Genomic DNA, 19,718 nt, shown 5'->3' on the forward strand with positions numbered 1-19,718 from the left:
GGTTGATGGGGGGTTGTTGAGAGAAGCATTGAGAGAGATTATAAGAGTTTTTTAATTTTTTTTTATGAGAATGGAACAAATTCCAGTCTTTTGCTAGATTAATTCTAACAGATAAAAAAAATAAAAGTGCAGCTAAGACCCTGAATCTTCCCATGGCACAATGCACTTTACTCAGCACCTGCAGTTGCACTGTATGCAAGAGTTTCAGCCAATCACCTACAAATTTACTACAACCTTCACTACTGTGCTACACAAGCTTTAACTTACAGTGTCACACTGAATTGCTTTGTTAAAAAAAAAAAAACCTATGCAACAGTTCAAACAGTAAAAAAAAAAAAAAAATTAAGTATTTCGACAGAACATGAGTATTTCGTCCCATGATAATTCTCAATAACCACGATTAATGCTGTGTATTACAAAACAGATTATAACTTTCAGCATCCAAAAAATTACAACAGTGAGAAATCTTATTATACAGAAGACTGGACAGTTCACATGCTACAATTACACAGACTACCACTACTGCCAGTCACAGGACAGAAGCCTCATAATGAACATAGAGCAAAATCCCCTGTTTGCCAAGATTTAGATGACTGGGACACAGGCAAGAGAAAGGAAAAGAGAGAACTCTGACTCCCCACAATCACTGCTTCACCTCGGCTACAAACAAATATCAGGCCCTGGTCGTTTTGGCTGCCAGTCAGGTATTTCTTCATAAAAGTAATAAATACACTTCTTTTTCTTCGCAGTCAGCACAACATGCCAGACCAATGGATCACTCTGACCATTCAGACTCTCACAAAACAACTCTTCAATTTCTGATTTAATACAAAGTCCTATTAGGATGGAGACACTGAAAACATAGATCTAAGTACAACAGCAAATCCTAAAGCAGTTTTGAGATACTAAACCAACCTCATTTTTAATATCTAATGGATAATTAAAATCCATATATATCTATACATGAAGTATAGATATACTACAGCTTAGGGTTCTCAGGTGTCAGGGTTTCAGGATTTTTTTTATTCTTTCACATAACATTATTCAACCTTTCATTTTCATGACCATCACTATAAATAATCATTCTAAACCTCTAGCAGACACAAGTTTTTGACAGAATAAGTGTTAAAAATACTGTATTATTGTAATATGTGTGTTGTTTGCAGCACTACACAGAATACTTCATATGTAAGTGAATCATCAATCATCATATAGAAATCCTAAGTAAATTTAGGATTCTTGCAATACTATCACTTACTGTTTCAGAAAACTTTTTTTGTAACTTTAATTCTAACAACGTCATTCAACTTATCCTTAACCTGAATAACTATTACTGCTTTAATGTATACAAACAAGTGAAAGACTGACAAGCTACTAACATCAGAAATATTAAAAAGAAATACTAACATTTTATTTAAATACAGCTTTCTTACTGCAGTTCTCACACACTAAATCACGTAAGACAGAGCAAACCCTAGGATTAGAACTGATTAGCCAAAAAATAAAATAACTTTTTTTGTATTACCCTTCCCAAAATTTATATAATTATATTAATAACAAGACTATAACCACAAGAAATTAATTCACATCTTCAAAAGCTGGCATCCTGCGATATTAAAAAGTCTCTATGCATCTACTAATCACTAAAAGTAAGGTACGTGATACCAATCACAGCTCTGTTTAACAACTCTGTAAAGCAAACTTCTGACAGATAATTGATGGCAATCTGCCACCAGTTCCCAAAAAGAGTGTCTGCTTTCAGTCACATCACGGTATTGACACTTTCAAAGGAAATTTGGGGTGCTTCTGGTGTAGTCATAAGTCAACAAACGTTTCAGCACCAAAACAATGGTGGCACAATGTTTCGCATTCCTTATGCACGAAATACTCTCACAGACATCCATAGGATTTCTGGAATTAATGCAAAACCAAATCTCAAGCAAACGTGTTTTGCAACCCCAAATATAGCGAGTTTAGAAATAGTTGGTAAAAAACTGCTCAAGCTTGAATTTCTTTTTGCCTCCAAGTGCATGTATCAACCTGTGGGCTGAAAGGAGTGGGAGACTAGAACATGGCTAAGTTAAAATTGCACCTCATCACAAACAGGCTTCACTATTTAATAAAGATGCACTTCAGAACCCCTCTCCAAAGCAATACCAACCACGAACAAGATCTGTGCTACAGAAAGAACCTATTTTAAAGCCGAGCAGTCAAAGCAGTGAGTGAATTGAGACGTGCTGCAATATTTATGCAGCCATTATAATGCAAATGGTAAGGTATTAGAAAGGCTATTTGCATTGGTGCACAGCCCCTTCAGTCTACATACAACGGCAACAGAAAGAACAATTAGGATGCATGCATAACAAAAAGCCTCCGACCACAGGGTAGGCAGGTCCACTGAACCGGATACAATATCTACGGGATCAACTGGGCTCCATGGAAATACTGCCTGCTGGATCACACCATACATCGTGTTCATACTTAGAATATGAAGCGTTCTTAGACACAAGAGCACATAGAGGATTAGCATAGCAAAGGTAAGGGCAAGCTACAGCCAATTTAACGCGAGCACCAGTCACATGTTTCACAGGACAGCAATAGGGCTGAGGCACAGCTCCTCTCTACAAAACCCCATCACCACCAACAGAGGAGCAGCAAACTTTCAACTAGGCTAAAAAAAAGAATAAATGAAAACGGGGTACACAATCTCCTGTGGCAAAAAAAAAAAAAAAAACAACTCTCCGGCACCTGTTGTAAGACAAACTGAGGCAAGAGTGGAAATTAGCACCCAGTGAACATCCACTTTGAGAACACAGGCTATGCTTTTGCAGAAAAAGCAAAAAACAAACAAATAGGTTCAAGTATTTGGGTCTTTTTGGTTTTTTTAACGTGTACCCCTTAACGGTAAAACAATACTAAAAGAACCAAGTATTCAGGCATGCCAGACTCTTTTAAGAAGTTCTTTGACCGTGCATCCTAGTATTTATCTACACCAATTCACAGCCTCTTAATATATCCTCACTGTCTACAATTATATGATGGGCTCTGTTCTCCAATGTATTTCCCTTGCTGAGCAATACAGATAAAGTACTTCTTAAGCTGCGACAATCTTAAAACAGTCTAAAATTACTACTTGGTACAAAATCACTTTTTAAAAAGTGATTAAAGACTGTACATAATTTCTGTACAAAATATACATTATCTAGAGGTTAATGATGGAAAAATTCTTAGTAATTAATACTCCCTTTTCATCCAGAGACCTGGATATGCTGCAAATGCCTTTACTGAACCAAATTTGATGTCGCAGAATTCCCAGATTTAATAGTACGTGATGTGTATTTCACAACACAGTCAAGGCCAAGCAGTGCAGCAAAAAACAAGCAAATTAAGGGCAATGGCTAATACTGCAAACATTACCTGCTTATTATAACAACCTGTTACATTTTATCCCAGTCCATTTTGTAACACAGCAAGACTACTGTATCAAACAGAGGAGACTATGTCAGCCAGTACAATTTTCACGTAAACAAGGGTTCTTTTTATCTGTACAATCAGTTATAACTGGCTGTTCAATCTTCGCTACCCCGTCCTCCCCAGCCCTCTCACATGCACACAAACCCACCAGAAAGGGAGAAACAGAAATATCTCCTCTGAGATGCAGTTGCAGGCAGTAAAAATAAATACAAGGTATTACGACAGCAGAGCAGAAAGCAAGCGTTGCTTCAATTAAAAGAGCATCCACAAAGCTGTCACACAGAAAGATGAAATCAAAAGCAATGAGCCTCGAAGCATTTTGGGTGGGAAATGCCACCAGCCAAGCTGAGCAGGAGGGTACAGCGGGCTGGATGTGGGTACACGTTCCTGGCTGGGGGCCGGGAGCTACCCTGCACCCAGAAAAGCACAGAGCCACTCAAAATTCAGTGCTGAGGAGGGCAGGGGCGAGGGGGGCATCGCAGTGAGCCATCCCAGGGGCTGCAGCAGGCCATGGAAAGGGGCAGGCACTGCCTTCCCCTCCTGCACACACAAGTTTTCATCTTTCTTCAGACAAGAAGGAGAACCTGCTGCTAAAGAGAAACGTCTCCTTCTTATCACCCACCCAAATTCTCCACGATGGTATTTTGGAACCACTGAGACCTCTTAACGTAGTTTTATTTCCTTATTTATTTCCTTATTATCACAGTAAACCTTCCCAAAAGAGAGCTTTGTTATTTACTGGGCTTCCTCAGGCTTGTCAAGAAGGGATCACAAAAGGTGACTCTTCTCATTCCAAATACGCAGAAGATACTTTGACAGCCCTAATTCAATTAGCACACACGGGCACATACAAACACCTATTCCACGGGTGCCATACACAGGCCAGCAGCCGCCGACTCCCGCGGTGACAAGACGGGACCGCCACACACACCCCGCTCCAGCAGAAATATTCTTTTCTAGAAAGCCACAGCCAAGTAACAATCAATCCAAGGGTTTCCTAAAAGGCACGCGCACAGCAGTGATCTTCCAAGCAATTAATTTCTGTACATAGGCTAACAGTGCAGGAAGACAGTTGGAGAAAATATTCCTCGTCTGAAGGAATTCCTTCAATCACACAGAATTCCTGGAGGAGAATACACCCGTCAGTGCGATTTAAGTGTCAACATAACAAAGGAACGCCCCTCCCAGCACCTCCTGCCTTACAGATCTGTTACGCTGGAAAGGAAAAACTAGACCGGGAAGAGCAGCTATTCGCAATCAGCACTGCTCATCGACCCTACCCTTGCCATCACCCCTAAGAAAAAAATGCTAGGGGTTGTTTAACATTTCTAGAAAGAGCAGATAGAGAGACGTGGAAGAAGACAGCATCCTCTTTGAGGATCCCTCGCTATTCCTCAAAGGAAGGCGATGGACACAAAGGAGAGCTTTGTCTGGAATCATGTTTCTGTATTACAAGATTACATATAAAATTAGTTTTGCCTGATGTACATGTTTTGCCTTGCCACACGTACAGAAATGCTAACAGCTGACAAACAGCCTAAAATTAAAGGAATTTGGCTTCAAATTAGTACAATAATCTCCCGTTTTACTCATCCAGAGCAAAGAATAATTACACAGAAAAGCAAAATAGTCAATCCAAATCATTCAATGGGAATTAAGAGGATAAGGGTGTTACTAAAATTAAAATGTATGCACAGCAGTGTAATAACAAATTCATAATCTACAGTAGATCTTTCCCAAAACCAGGCTAGGATTATATCAAGATCACCATACAACATATGCCTGAAATATGGCTGTAAATAAGTGTGACTTAATTTGACCACCACCTACTTCAAGCCCTTGATTTTATAAATAGAAGTATACCATAATGACTAGTGATTAAAAATAAAAACACACAGTTTAGAAGGTAAAAGAAATACATAAGGTCAAATGTGCAAACAAGAAACAGTAGAAAATTAAGACCCTGAAGGTAATTACTAAAACCATCTTAATTTCTATTTTGATAGTCCAAAAAAACACGATCAAGTACTGCACCAGCGACAATACACACGATTACAACTTCTTGATCATGCATATTCTGCCTCAAAAGTGTCTGCACATGTGCAGAACTGAATGCTTCCACAGTCCCATCTCAAATACACAACTTAAAAATTACCAGCACTATTTCAGTACTTTGTAACTGTTTTCTCACACATCGTGACTTTTTATTCCACGTGCATACCTGCTCCTAAATAAGATGGACACGTCAAGCAGCAACCCAGTTTCACCACACTTCAGTTCTGCTGAATTTTCATATAGCTCACACCCAGTCGCAATTTTAGTCAACACACAGAGCCGTTCACCTTACTAAGGTTACTACAGCTTTTGAGGCATTCCCCAGAGAAAGATACGTACAACTCGGTGAAAACGCCTTCTCCAGCCACAAATACACGCGGGAAGCTGTCACACCGCTTTTCTCTGTCACACCTCTCTGTTTTAAATACCGGGAAAATCACCTGGCTAGACAGGAAGGCGACGACTTTTGAAACGAGATTCTGTCTCTCTGGCTCCATCAGAACTGCCACAATAAATACATCGGCTGAAACAGGAAAAGAGTCTCACGCCTATGCGAGGGTGGGGGACCGCACTGACACGGGCAGAGGCAGCTGTAATCATTACCCGAACGCCGGTAATCATTACCCTGAGCGCCACCGCCACTACACACACGACAAGTCCCTTAAATGTCTCTTTGCCAGCTCCCGGTACCGGGACTCGGAGGGGAGGAGGAGAGGTGAGGCTCTGAGACGGAGCTTCCTCCTTTCTTTTTTCTGTTGTTGTTGTGGTGGTGGCGGTCGATGCCATCGCCCGGCAGCGCGGGGGAGCGGGGCAGCCCCTCCGCCGGGGCCAGCGGGGCCATCAGCCGCCCCCCCTGCCCCGGCCTCGCCGTGCCGGGGCGGGGGCGGGCACGGACACCCCGCCAATGCCCCACCTGCGCCCCGGCCCTCCCCGCCTTTGTGTCCGCGGCCTCCCGCCGCCCCCGCCCGCCGCCCGCTGCCCGCCGAGCCCCCCGCCCGCCGCCCCCGCCCCGCACCGTGCGGCTCCGCCATCCTCCCGCGGCGCGCTCGGCACCCGCTGCCCGCCCGGCCCTGCCCTGCCGGCCACCGTCTGTGCGCACCGAGCCGTCACGGGACCGCCCGCCCACGGCCCTCCCGCGGCACTCGGGGCGGGACCGCGGACACCGAGCGCTTCCAGGTTACGGCGGAAGCGCCGCGTTACCCCTGGCGACGGCGGGAGCGGGGCGGGAGCGGAGCCGTGCGGGACCGGGGCCGTGCGGGACCGGGGCTGTGCGGGCTGCACCGCCGCGCTCCCGGGGCCCGCTCCAGCGTCCCCCCGGCTCCCCGAGCAGGGCTCCCCGCTGTCTCTGCGCTGATCCCGTGTCCCGCAAGCCTCGCACCCGCCGGGCAGCCTGGACGGGGACCCTGCGCTCCGCACATCCCAGTGGAACCTACCGTGGTGCCACCGCTGTCGAGATCCCCCCGGGTGAGGAGGTCAGCCCCACAGCTCCGCCGGTGACTGACTGCAACTCGAATTAAAGTATTACAACAAACAGGAAGTGTTTTCCTGCCATTCCAACAGTTTAACTGGAGAATTTGCCCCCAGCACAGGCAGGATCAGAAATTCTGATACAATGACCTGGTATGAAGTCACTCTCCTCAGTGCTGTGTTCATGGCATAGCCACCCCGCTCTTGCTGCAAGTCACCTTTAGGTACTGAGACATTGCCAAAGAGATGGGCCAGGGGACTGTGACATTTCCACATTTCCTTTTTTGACAAAATCAGGACTATCCCCAGTTGGCAAATACTATGATCTCCGAGCAATGTGCTGACTGTTTTGTCTGTAGGAGATATCACAACCAAACTGCTCTTGCAAGGGATATGTGGGAGCTGCAAGAAATGGCAACAGCCATTCAGAAGGTAACAGCCATACCTCTGTGTAGACAAGTACACTCAAGTGTGGCAGAGCATCTGTGATCACTCGTCCTTTGATTTTGGATGGATTTAAAAGCAAGTTCTTTGACGACTTGTTATAACAGATCTTTTGGTATTTTGCTGAGAAAGGTTTAGCTTTTTAATGCTAAATTCTCAGGTGGTTGCAATCAGTTCCCCTTTCAAACCTAGACAGATTCTGCACTGCAGTAGTATCTTAACTTTCTAATTTCTAAAACACATTCAAGCTAGTGGGAGTCTACTAACTGATCTCAGTACTTGCTGGTCTGGACTGGTCCCACTGGCTCACGTTTGAAACAAACAGCAGCCACCTCAGCTGAATCAAAACCATTTGGTAGCTATTTCCTACATCAGATAGTCAAATCTGAGATTTTTCTATTTCCATCAGGTTTTTTACAACTTTTGGCAACCATCTAGGGCGGTTTCAGTGAAACAAGGCTACCCACATTCAATTTTTTGGGTTCTGCCAATTTCCTTTGTGTGAGTCTTTGGCAAACCAGGCAGTTCAATGTGGTTACATGGGTTTTTACTAATAAATGCTAGACAGCATTAAAAGCAGAATTGACTTTTTGGCATAGTGGGTCACAGGGCAGAAACCAAGTGTAATTTCCTAGTGACGATATTTATTACAATGACTGGATGTTTATTTGTTTTTATTACTCAGTAAAACTCGTGTCAACGGCGCAAAATCCTCTACAAGACATGGAAATACACACTTTGCCCTGAAAGCTTGGAATCTGAAATAAGTGTTTCTTGTGTGACTTATTTGAACACACTCTTCTGTAATAAAAGATTGTAGTGTGTATTCACCAGACGTAGGGAGGATCTGAATGTTTTGTTGACCATGTACCTTTACATTTCTCAGGCTCTTTGTGTGCAAAGTGACACTGCCCAGTTGCCTTAGCACTGAAGTATTTACAAAGGATACATGTTACTCTGGTTCTTTCAGAGATTCTGTTTCTGTTTCTACTATCTTTGCTTTCAAAATTATGATTTTAAATCTAAAAAAAATATTGCTTTATACTCAAAAACCCTGATTTGCTCTTTTCATAACAAAACATAAAACTGAAAAGCTGATATAAAGCAGAGCAGGACAATTGTCACTATATGAGGAATCAGCCAAGAAATTTACACTGGTAACTCCACCCTTCTGCTGCAATCCCTTAAATATGTCAAATGAGATTAGACCAATACTGTGGTAATACTTGTGCCAACAATCAGAACTAACAGACATTTTTGCAAAGGCAGAATTCATACGTACAAGATTTGTTTTTAATCTGCACAAATGGAGTAGTTAATTTTATACCCTCCTACTGGATGCTGGAAAGCTCTGCTCTCAGACTCCCGGTCTCCATCAGTTCTGTTTGTCCCCAGATCTCATTGGTGCAGACCGGTCCCAGTGCAGAAGGCAAGTATAAGAGTCACAACCCTTAGAATTATTAGTTAGGGGTCTCTCAGGGTCAGGAGACTGTGCTGACATTTTGAACCATGTGGTACTGTGACTGAGTACCTCTCCTTAAGATAACTCCACAGATAGCAAGTCAGAGGTTCCTCAGTCTTCATTGCCCCAGAAAACCCACAGGACTGTGCAAGGACCTTGAATTACTGGCATCCACACTGAAATGAATTAACGTTCTGAATTAAGGTTTCACTGTCAATTGCATTTGAACGTTGCCTAACTTTTAAAGGCTTGGCTTTGCAAGCTTCCTAATGCTCCTGTAATACCAGTAGCATTTCCTGTGTTCCTGAAAAGGACAACTGTCAGTGCAAGATCATGCAGCATCACAGCACCTCCGTGGGTCATCAGCCATGCTGACACCTTTGTGTGCCCAACACAGACTTCTGTCCCTTTTACTCAAAGAGAAGCAGCAGCACAGGACTGTTATCCTCCATCTAAATCAGCAGCAGAGGGGGATGACTGTTGGAATTTGGATTATTCAGTGGATTCATAAGACCACTCCTAAGGCTATTCAGTATTTACACAGTTGTTTCAAGCGTATTTCTACAAAGCAGTGTGATTTACTAAGAGCTAGCTCTTACACAATGAGCTAAAATAAAGCAATTAATTAGTTAAACTTGCTTAAGCTGACCACAAGATCAATCTAGCAACTTCAGAATCATCTTTGACTGAATTCAGATACCTCTGATATAATGGTCCCACTTGCCTTTTCTTAATTTAGTGGCTGCCAGACTAATGAATTGACCCTTTCTCTCTTGGTCATGTGGCCTTTTCACTACCTCCTCCCAACTGTAAAATTTTTGTCATGTAACTACAAGAAAGCCTGCTCTCCTCCCCCAGGCAGGCAGCTGCCGCTGTGTCCAAGGACACTCGGCTCCAGTAGTTTCTGTACCACAGGCTGGGGCAGACAGCACAAGAAGCAAATTCTTTGCTGGCTGAGCCAATATGAAGGCCAGCCTCAGGGAAGCTCTGTTCCACTTCCAGCTCTGCAAGTCAGGATGTCCCAGCGAGCACAGCCCGTTGGGCCCCTTTCCACCCACATACCCCTCTGCTCTGCCCTGTGCGGGGCTGCTTCCCACAGCTCTTCCCTGCTACTCCATTCCCTTCCCCTTTGCCTGTGCCTGGCCTCCACTTTCAGAGTTGGATCGCTTGTTCCTTCCCCAGGCTGCCTCTCCTTTCTTAACTTCCAATAGGGTCTCCAACTTTGGTTCCCTACATCAGGTCCTAGTTCAGTCTCTTACCTGGTTCTTCATGTCACCGCCTATCCCCCTGACTTCCTTCACTTTTCCTTCTTGTTTCTTGTACTGGCAAACTGAATTCTGCCAGTTCCTTACCAGCCAGTCTCAGCATAAAACTCCTCTAATTCCCTGTTTCTCTTTCTTTGTGTATCTCAGTTTCCCTCTATCCCATCTCAAATCTCCAAGTTCCCTGTCCTAGGTTTTTATCTTTTCATCCACACCTCAGTCTATCAGATCTTCCTGCCCTATCCTATCCCTTTTCCTTTTGAATAATTGCTTTATCAGAAGTTTGGCTTCATTCTCTTAGCCAAAGTTTGTAATGGGTCTCTATTCTGGGAGAGAGAAGCATGTTTTGAAGGCTGATGGCACAACAAAGCCGACTTCATTTTGTGACTATCATACCCATCACAAAAATAGTGTATGCCTTTGTCATTCTTTTCTATCTTCCCCCTGATTGTCACTTTGGCTCCACTGCCTTTATTATGAGTATACAAAGACGGGGAAGGCTGGACCAGTTGGCACAACTCAGAAGCTGAAGGGTACAGAGTAAGGCACAGAAACCATGCCTGGAGGATGCACGTGGACAGTCAGAGCCCTTGTCAATGTGTAGAAGCTGATACTGCAATCGAGTGGCTGACACCAAGCTCTGTCCCACTGAAAACAGAGACTGCCTCCCCAGAGCAAAAGTTTCTGCTTGGGGCAAGGTGCCTTTGCAATACAAAGGAGGATGCAAAGAAGAACCTCAAAATGTGGTTCTCTGTTGAAGGACTCAGTACAGTAAGATGTTGCTATTTTTACTCTCTGTTCCTTTTATATGTTCAGAGCCAGGTCTGCTTACTTGAAGTTATTTTGGCTTTTTTCTCCATTTTTTTTCTACAAAGCAAATGCATGATAAAAGGACCGAGTACCTATGTTCTCAAAAACAAGCAGCATGATTTAGGGTTGTAGAACTTTGTGTAAAAAACAATTTTTGTCCTGCCAACTTCAACTTTCAACTCATTAGCCACCTATCTATGTCTATTAGCAATTTTTTAAGCAGGCTTCCTAGGTCTTACAGGAGCTCTTCCAGATGGAACGACAGGACATATCAACACTAAACCAGCACATCCAAAATGCCATGCATGAAGTTATTTTCTCTTACTTGTATGCACACAAACTTCTTCCAGTATGCACTGTGTCCTAACTGCCCCTGGGCCAGCAGTTCTTCGGTTTATTTAGTTCAAGAGAAAACTGCAAATCCAGCAGGCTATCAAGAAGCTAATCTTCATTTATACAAATGGAGAGTCAACCAGTTCAAACAATTTATCTTTCAAAGTCAACACAACAAACAAAAAAGCAAGAGCTTTTTCATTCACAACAGACAATAAACTATTTTTTTAGTGTAGCTATTCTACACAGGATAGTATCGGCTGTTAGAAACTCCTACTTTTCTCTGCAGTGAAAAGACAGAGCAAATTAAAGGCTTCAGTTGCCTTTGAAAGGGGAGAAAGGCCAGAATGAAAAACTCAGTTAAACTAAAACAGATGCTGATTATTCCAGCTCCAATCAGGGCATCCCTAAAGAAATCAACCTTTCTTGACTTCGTTCTTCTGGTACTTGCAAAGCCATTTCTGACATCGCAGGGTAATTCAAAAGGACAAAGCAGGATCCAACAGGAAATTCTGTGCTTCTCCGAGCTGAGGTTTGCAGCACCTGAATTTCAGTAGGTAGTGGGCCTACCAAGAACTAACCATGTCCAGGACTAGTGTAACTCCCACAATTAAGGGGCAAGAGGGGATGGGTATTCACAAAAGCTAGTTTAAATCTACAGAGGTTGAGCTTTGCCTGTAGTCAATAAGATAAGACTATGCTTAGGCACTCTGAATCATATTCTGAAGAAATCACTTTTTCCATTGACCTCATTCAGACCCTGGGGAGTTGAGCTTTCCAAGGGAAAAGCCACTTCCTCCCCAGGAAAGTGCATTCAAGTCTAAGTGGCCCTGGGTTCCCCAGCTCTTTACATGCTGCACATTGCTTTTGGACTCGGATGCTGCACAAGTGCTGTGGGTCTGTGTGCCTGCAGGTGGTACAAGGCATCTCCTACCACTGTACCTGTTTCACTTGGCTCTTGTGTCAGTCTTCTAAAACTGGCTAGCACCAATAATCTGGTATGGTGTGGCTTAGATTTCATTTACACTGCATGTTGTTTCATGCCTTCAAAGGTCCGTGAAGATTAGTACCAGGCTGACTGGTACGGCATGGTATGTAGGAATGCGAGTGTAGCCCAAGTTTTCCTCTGCTGAACTTTATACAAGGGCATATCCTGACTCTGTTCCACATAAAAGAGGGTGCAGGCTTCCACTTCCCTGCGTTCCTCTCTGATCTTCCAGTTCTCAACAGTCACAACAGAGTGGCAGTGTAGCCCATCTTTCTAAGGGAGAGCCTGACAACAACCAGTTCTGTACTGGATCATTTTCAGCTGATAAAGGTGTGAAGCCAAAGGAAGGAGGCTCCCACAGTATACAAGAAAGGGGAAAGGTCTCTGGGAGTGGTGGCTTCAGGAAGGCAGAACAATTTTTATTACAAGCTTTTTTTGAGATTGCTGTAAACAACTCAGCTGGGTCCTAAAAGTGACTGGGAGTGGCAGCACGTCCATGCTGAGCTGTGTAAAACAGTTGCCCCGTGCCCAGGCACGTATCACTGCCAGCAGGTTAACCAAGGCCACAGGCAGAGGCAGTTTTACTTAGGATTACATCTTGTCACTGCTGCAAGCTCTGCTGTCTGAAAGGTGGGAGAAGATGAAGTGGCTGAATAGAAGAGTCCCCAGGAAAACAAACAAACAAACAAACAAACAACCCACATTCACATTCCCACAAACAGAAAAATATTCTTTAAAAGTAACTCGGGAAGAAAAAGTTGAGTTTGAATAAAATATTTGCCTGTTGGTCTTAATAGCTGCAGCTCTGCTATTTTCTCTTCCTCTTCCAGGCTGTCAGCAGGGATTGAGTGTTCTCCTAGAGCTAGGGATGGGTTTCCTGAGTGGTGACAAATAGCAGTAAAGCCTGAAGTGAATTCCAATCCTAATATAAATTGCTCTTTCCTGCAGAAAAGAGAGGGATGAAAAATAAAACAAATCAGAAAATAGTATGTAATGAGTAATCTTACAGTTCAGCTAGAGGAAGTGAAAAGAACCACCCCAATAATGATGCTGGCTCAGTTAGGGAGCCAGGCATTATAGGGAGTACACCTGTAGAGGAAAGTTTCAGCTGAGGATTTCTAAAAAAAAAAACCAAACCTGAAAACCAGATCATTCAGGTGCAAATAGATCTTCCAAAAGGACATCATGAAACTCTTTCTGCCCAGAGCCATGAAAAGTAGAGCAGCGTGAGTGCCAGCAACCCTAATACTTATTATTATTGTTGTATTGCAGAAGAGCCTTGATCTGTGTGCAGGGGCTGTGCAAGAAGTGTTTCGATTCAGAGGTGGAAGACCAGGAAAATGACATACATTTGTCACAGACACAGGGAGCATGAGGAAAGAAAAGCAGTCAGTGTGCTGCCAAGTTTTTTTATAGGCCATACGGACATTGAGAGTGTTGGAGAGAGCTCTGAAAGATTATTTTTTCAACACACATTAATAAGGGGCTGGTTGCAAGGCTGTGAGGAAGCACAGACATATTTGAAATGGTAGCAAGTTGGCAGTGGAACTGGTCATCACAAGCTGATCTCAGGAAAGAGCCGACATCCCGGTAATAGTCTGGAACAGATGAACAGGGATGGGCTAGGGAAAGACAGGTCTTGAAAAGGAAGGCATTTGACACACACAAAAAAAGAGAGAGTTAGTAGACAGAAAAGAAAGAAGCAACACAGAGCAACAGGCTAAGAACAGTCCTGCATTGTGAGGACAAGGGCTTAGTTATTCAAGAGTTTTCTTTCCCTCTCTTGTTTCTCGGGGGGAGGAGTAGTGTTTCAAGGCAGAATAATACAATCATTTGTCTGTGTCAGGAAATTTATGGTTTGACTTCACCATGTGTTAAAATATTGATTCTCTTTCTAACATATGCTTTAGATATTGACAATAGTTTTTCTATACAGAAGACTGACTTCTGCATACAAAAGGTAGGACTTCATCATAGGATCCAGCGAAGCTGAGTAAAAACAAAGTGATGTAAGTGAAGCACAAGTCTCAAATTTTTTCCACTCAATTAAATAAAGATAGCAAGAGAGACACTGAGCAGTGTGTGGCGGTAAGAAGCTGGAATAATTAAACAATAATATGACAGACGGTGCATTTACGGGCAATTACAGCATGCCTCTGCTGGCACTCCAAGGCACAGGGCCAAAGACTTAAGCGATTCAAACCACACAAGTAGAGCAGTAACCTCCTAGAAATGCCAGGATAGAGCATTTGGCCTGGGAGCCCAGGATGGGACTTACACACAGTCAGGTCTCTGCATTTACCAGGTTTTAGCAGGAAGAGCAGCCTGTCAAAAAGCTGCTTTTGTGTCCCTTGGATAATAGATTTCCAGACACTTTTACGTATGTAGCAGTGAAAGAAAAATCATCACACTGAATAGGGTCATCTCCTTCTTGTCTTTTGCATACAGCTTGAGGATCCCACTGCACCAAACAACAAATTTAAAATAAGTATATTCTGAAAGCTCAACTAAAAGAAATCACTCGTCTGTCAACTCCCTTTCAAAAACAAGGACTGGGTTAAACACAAGCTATCAAGCTTCAGGCTCTGAAGGCATTTGGGATTCTTTGGGATTCCCTCAGGGAGTCACACCAGGCTTTCTGTTCCCCGCCCTACCCCACCCAGTAAACCCAAACCACCTTCCTCCTCCGGTCTCTGAAGTTGGGCTCTGTGTCCCATGGTACCACTCAGCAGCTTAAGGAGACAATTGCATGAAATCTGCACCTGTATTTCTGAAAGCATTGGTGTGCATTGTTCAACACAGTCACAGTCATGCTGGCACCCTGCACTTCTGATCTTGTCAGCACATATAGAGGTGAAACACGCTCTAGATTTTTAGAAAAGAAGAAAAGAGAGAGAGATCTGAGTGGAAAGCAAACACAGATCAGGTGCTGTTAAAAGCTTCTTAAACTGTCAACAAAGTATGTACTTAAACTCAGGAGAGAAAGTCACCTTCAAGATGGGTAGTTCTCATCAAAGCGGCTTTATTTTTAAACACCCTTTGTCTGGAGCTACATGATTATACAGGACTCTGAACCAAATTTTTGTTTTTTAAAGTAAGGACTTGATTCCAGACTTTCTTGTTATATGGAAAACATGGAAAACGTGAACTTGAAAGGCTCAAAAAGCAGAAGGAAAATAAAAAGCATTTAAAATGTACAGAGACAAAAACCAAGCCTCATAAACAAATGGGATTGGCAACATTGCTTCACCTAAATGCTTTTTTCTTCTACTTAGTAGATGTTTCTCAAGACTTGAAATAAGTGTTGTTTTGTATCTGCAGGGCTTTCAGCAAGTGGCTGCCAAATTACGAAACACTCTGGATTCCAGCAATGCACATCTCTGCTGTCTGCTGCACTCGGAGTATCTGGGAAGAGGAGGAGGAAAACAAGCTTATCATTTATAAAATTATTGCTGGTTTTGTGGTTGTGAGGCTCTCTGCAGTGTACAAGAATAACTTGTTTGTGACATCAGTAAAACAAGGATGTGCAACCGAGAGCGTGTTGTCCTCTCCATGGATACCACACTCACGTTTTCTCTAACACTGGGTTTTATCTGAAGATCAAGTCTCAGGACTTGGGAAGCTGCATGCCACAGGGACACAACTTGAGACCTGGGCATCATGATGGTTGTAGTCTAGTTCTGATTTCTCCAGCCACGTGGGGTGACACCGAGATAATGCACTGACTCAGCACAGACCCACTGCAAGTGCACGGTGCTTTTTCCCAGATTGAAAGGTTTTGGCAAATAACTTTCTAGCTATTTCTGGAAACTGGAAAGGTCCATGAGAGAAATGAGTGTATGTTCAAGCACATGTTGATCCCAGAGACCAAAAATGGCAAAAAAATGGGGTATAACTATGCTTTCTTCAGCATAGGGAAAGATTTGATCCCTCATCTGTAATTAGAAAAGTCACAACTTCTCTTCTTGCTTCTTTTCCAACAAAACAAGGGGAATTATGTCCTCCATGACATGCTTTTCCCTCTTAAGTATAGCTAATACCACTCTGGTGAATAAATCAGCCTTACTCAAAACTAAACTCAGTACTGTTTTTAAGGCACTTTGAAAAGTAGGATATTAAGCTGCAGACAATGCCTATGCCTCTCTCTCTCATCCAGACCTCCCAGTCCTGAAGGTGGTAACTGTGGGGTTTTTTCCCAACTGAGAGAGGTGTCTTAAAAGTAGACTTACAAGAGACTGTTGGAAACAACCTCCACAGTCACATCTGTCCCAGTACTATCAGCTTTTTAAATAAGCTGCCAAGCTGGCATTTGAGTAACTAAGAAAATGGATTTAGTATAGGATGCCAGACTCCACTTCTCAGTCACTAAAATGCTCATGTAACAAATCGAGCTGACCATTGTTTCTTATCACCAAGCAAACAAACCCCGTTGGCAGGAAAACTGCATTTGAAAAGTGATTCCCTACATGACTGACACAGGCTCCAAACGCCCGTCCTCACATAATGCTGGACTCCAGGCAGTCTCTGGCACTGTGAAGGACCCTGGCAAAAAACCTGGCCTCCAATTTGATTTATAACACCTTGCTTTCAGTTTATTTCTGTTGCTCCACAGGCCGTATTTTTTACCATGGGAATAATTCTTGGTTCCACAGTGTGGAATTTTCAGTCATAACTCACTGTCTTTTATGTTCGCTTTCAGCCATAGCCATATCTAAGATGCTGAATTGTTTTTTAAAAACAAACAACTACCGAATTACTGATCTGCAAATTTCACTTACTGTTTAAAATGCCCTGCTCTACAAACATCCATCATAAATCCATCCCTAGTCCTTTCCCTTCCAGTCAGTACAAAATACTAATTGGCACATGGACTAACACATCAGACAAAGAATCTTTTCCCATTGAAATCAGTCAGAATGCTTCTGAGCACTTCAAAGAGTAGAGAAGGATGTCCCAAGCGAGCACGTCCATTTTACAGCGTCATCCATGCCAGCTTTCTGACCTGAGAGTGGAGTATGTGAGTAACAACAAAAAGGGCCCATTTCTGCGCTACCCGGGACCAACCCAGAAGTGTTATCTTTGGCCAGCTCCACAAAAGGCAGGAAGGAGGAGACCCACTCTCACCCTCTGTGGGTTCTGCTGGCCTCCAATCCAACATCAGGCGAGGCTTCCAGCGAGGTGAAAGCGGGTTACCTGAGGGACCGTCAGCTTCCTACTCTAGGTTGCTTAGAGGAAAAAGGAAATAGTTCTGAACAATGCAGACAGAGACTTTAAATAACTATCAGAGAGGTGTCGCTTACTGGAACATAAATGTTTTATCACAGTTTTATGTCCCAGCAAACCTAAGCCTTGGATCCCACAGCTGACAGGTCCAGCACGGTGCCTAAGCTTGCAGAGGGGAGCATGCCGACAGCCACCATCAAGGTAGAATGGAAAAGAATTATTAGCAAAAATAATTTTCTCCCTCATTTTACTCATCCACGCCAGGCTCTGTGCATAGCAAGAAGCCAGCTCTCAATCCTAGAACAATTAAAGGAGTTGTCATCACCTGCCAGGGCCAGGTTAGCAGGATTACCAGCCTGCACTGCCAATCCTCAAGGCACACACTGTGTGCCGGGCACACAGGCAAGCTCATTAGCAAACTCTAAAATTACACCACGTCCCGGAATCAGGGCTTGCTGGGACATCGCAGAGGCCCCGGATAGGCAAATCCCTGTCCGCCGACACCGGGTCAAACCGCGGCTCCCCAGGGGGGTTTCCCAGGGAAGCTGCTCCCAGCGGCAAGGATCTTCCAAAAGGCGAACCTATCCTCTTGGGGGGCGGGGGGGATCCCGGTACGCTGGCCCATCAGGTTCGGCGACATTTAATCTCTCGGTGTTTAGAAAGACACCGGCTTTTACTGCTGTTTACATGTCAAACAGGACCTTGATTCACGTCGCGAATCCCGAGGCGCTGCCTGGAAATGAACACCGGGACGCGTACGCCCTGGCCACGCCTATCTGCTGGACGGTGTCTGCTGAGGCTTTTCTGTAAAACAAAACAAAAAACAAAAAAACAACAAAACAAAACAAACAAACAAACAAAAAAAAAAAAAAAAAAAAAAAAACAAAAAACATAAAAGCGCCCCAAAGCCCAGGTTTGAGGCGAGCGGGGGGAGGTGTGGCGGCCCCGGCGGGCGGGCAGGCAGCGGCTCGCCGGAGCCGGGCAGGCCCGCGCAGGTGGGACGGCACCGCCCCAGTGCAGAGCCCGGCGCAGCTGAGGCAGGGAGCGGCATCCCGGCCCCGGGACAGCCCCGGCGGAGCCACTCCCGTCCCGCCCGGCGCTGCCCCGGCGCAGCGCCACGCCACGGACTACAATTCCCAGCGCGCACGTTGGCAGCCAGCGCTCCCGCTAGGCCTACCACTCCCAGCATGCACCGGGAGGGCACGACAAGCAAAGGGCGGGCGGGGCGCCGCGCGGGGTGCGCTGGGAGCTGTAGTTCTCCCGCCGGCGGTCCCGTGCGGAGCCGCCATGCCGGAGGGGACGGGAGCGCTGCGGGAGGTGCTGCCCAAGCAAGGTACGGCCCGCGGGCGCGGCTCAGCCCGGCCCGCCCGGCCCGGCGCTCACGCACCGCCCTTCTCCCCCCTCAGGACAGTTGTCGGTGGAGGACGCGGCCACCATGGTGCTGTGCAAGCCCAAGATCCTGCCGCTCAAGTCGGTGTCGCTGGAGAAGCTGGAGAAGCTGCAGCGGGCGGCGCTGGAGGCCGCGCAGCCGCCCGAGGGGGCCCCGCCGCCGTCCGCGGGGGCCGCGCCGGCCCAGCCATAGCCCCGGGCGGGGGGCGCCGAGCCTGGCGGGGCCGAGCCTGGCGGGGCCGCTCCCGCGATCGAGGTAGCGCTTTGTAACGGGGCTTGCGGATTAAAGTCTGGCCTGGAACGCAGGAGGTGGTGCTGCGCTGGGCGGGGGAGGCCGCGTGTCGGGTGCTTTTCGTGTAGAAGTTCCGCTGGTCGCTTCAAAGGCGAGGTTTTAAACGCGGCTTTAGAGGTACCAGAACCGCCCTCGGCAGGAGCTGTTCTGGGAGAGCCCTGGCAGACCGCGGGAGGAGCCAAGTTACACAACCCCACTGCTCTAAGCGGGGTTTACCAGACCCGCTTAAGCAGGGCATCGCTTGTCTGCTGGAGCACGTCGTGTTCCCGGGCCTGGAAGGGCTACTTCCCAGCACTTCTGAACACCTCAAATCTTGACATGAAACTGAAAAACACAGGAGAGGCTCCACTGTGTTCCTGTACACGAGTATTCCTTAGATTCATCTTCTTGTTGAGCAAGGGCTTGGCAGAGCTTTGCTGTACAGACACGTTCACAGTATCTGTGCCAGCCTGGACGCTCCTACGCCAGGCACTTGCGTTTTCAAAAACAGATCTGGTAAATACTTACCATGAGTTTAAT

The 19,718-nt window shown here is 45.2% G+C and overlaps 2 protein-coding genes and 2 long non-coding RNA genes across 6 annotated transcripts in view; 2 read left to right on the plus strand and 2 right to left on the minus strand.

The window, feature by feature from the left end:
* SHOC2 (SHOC2 leucine rich repeat scaffold protein) overlaps nt 1–6,644 on the minus strand; it is a 65,665-nt gene extending 59,021 nt beyond the window's left edge. Inside the window, exon 1 of one of the 2 annotated variants that reach the window (XM_027735301.2) lies at nt 6,545–6,644. The gene's annotated coding sequence lies outside the window, so the exon portion shown is untranslated. Of the gene's footprint in view, nt 1–5,969; nt 6,053–6,544 lie in introns of those variants that run through there. The other variant, XM_027735302.2, reaches the window with a different exon arrangement.
* A 145-nt stretch (nt 6,645–6,789) lies between these two features.
* Nucleotides 6,790–15,829, plus strand: LOC120323221. The gene is made up of 2 exons (XR_005563493.1): nt 6,790–7,428; nt 15,617–15,829. It is a non-coding gene; the product is annotated as an uncharacterized LOC120323221 (long non-coding RNA).
* On the minus strand, nt 12,999–18,389 carry LOC113995361. Of its 2 annotated transcripts, XR_003543372.2 has the most exons (5): nt 17,420–18,389; nt 15,546–15,700; nt 15,058–15,160; nt 14,598–14,756; nt 12,999–13,237 (listed from the first exon to the last, which is right to left on the minus strand). It is a non-coding gene; the product is annotated as an uncharacterized LOC113995361 (long non-coding RNA). The 2 variants fall into 2 exon arrangements; XR_003543373.2 differs by lacking the exon at nt 14,598–14,756.
* A 374-nt stretch (nt 18,390–18,763) lies between these two features.
* Nucleotides 18,764–19,212, plus strand: BBIP1 (BBSome interacting protein 1). Its single transcript, XM_039381131.1, has 2 exons — nt 18,764–18,851; nt 18,925–19,212. The coding sequence occupies exons 1-2, from the start codon at nt 18,806–18,808 to the stop codon at nt 19,098–19,100; spliced, it is 222 nt and encodes a 73-aa protein (XP_039237065.1). The 5' UTR covers nt 18,764–18,805; the 3' UTR covers nt 19,101–19,212.
* Nucleotides 19,213–19,718: the final 506 nt, after the last annotated feature.

The sequence above is a fragment of the Pipra filicauda genome, unplaced genomic scaffold (genome assembly GCF_003945595.2).
Source record: "Pipra filicauda isolate LSUMZ 115617 unplaced genomic scaffold, ASM394559v2 scaffold213_size2393758_pilon, whole genome shotgun sequence".
Classification (NCBI taxonomy): domain Eukaryota; kingdom Metazoa; phylum Chordata; class Aves; order Passeriformes; family Pipridae; genus Pipra; species Pipra filicauda.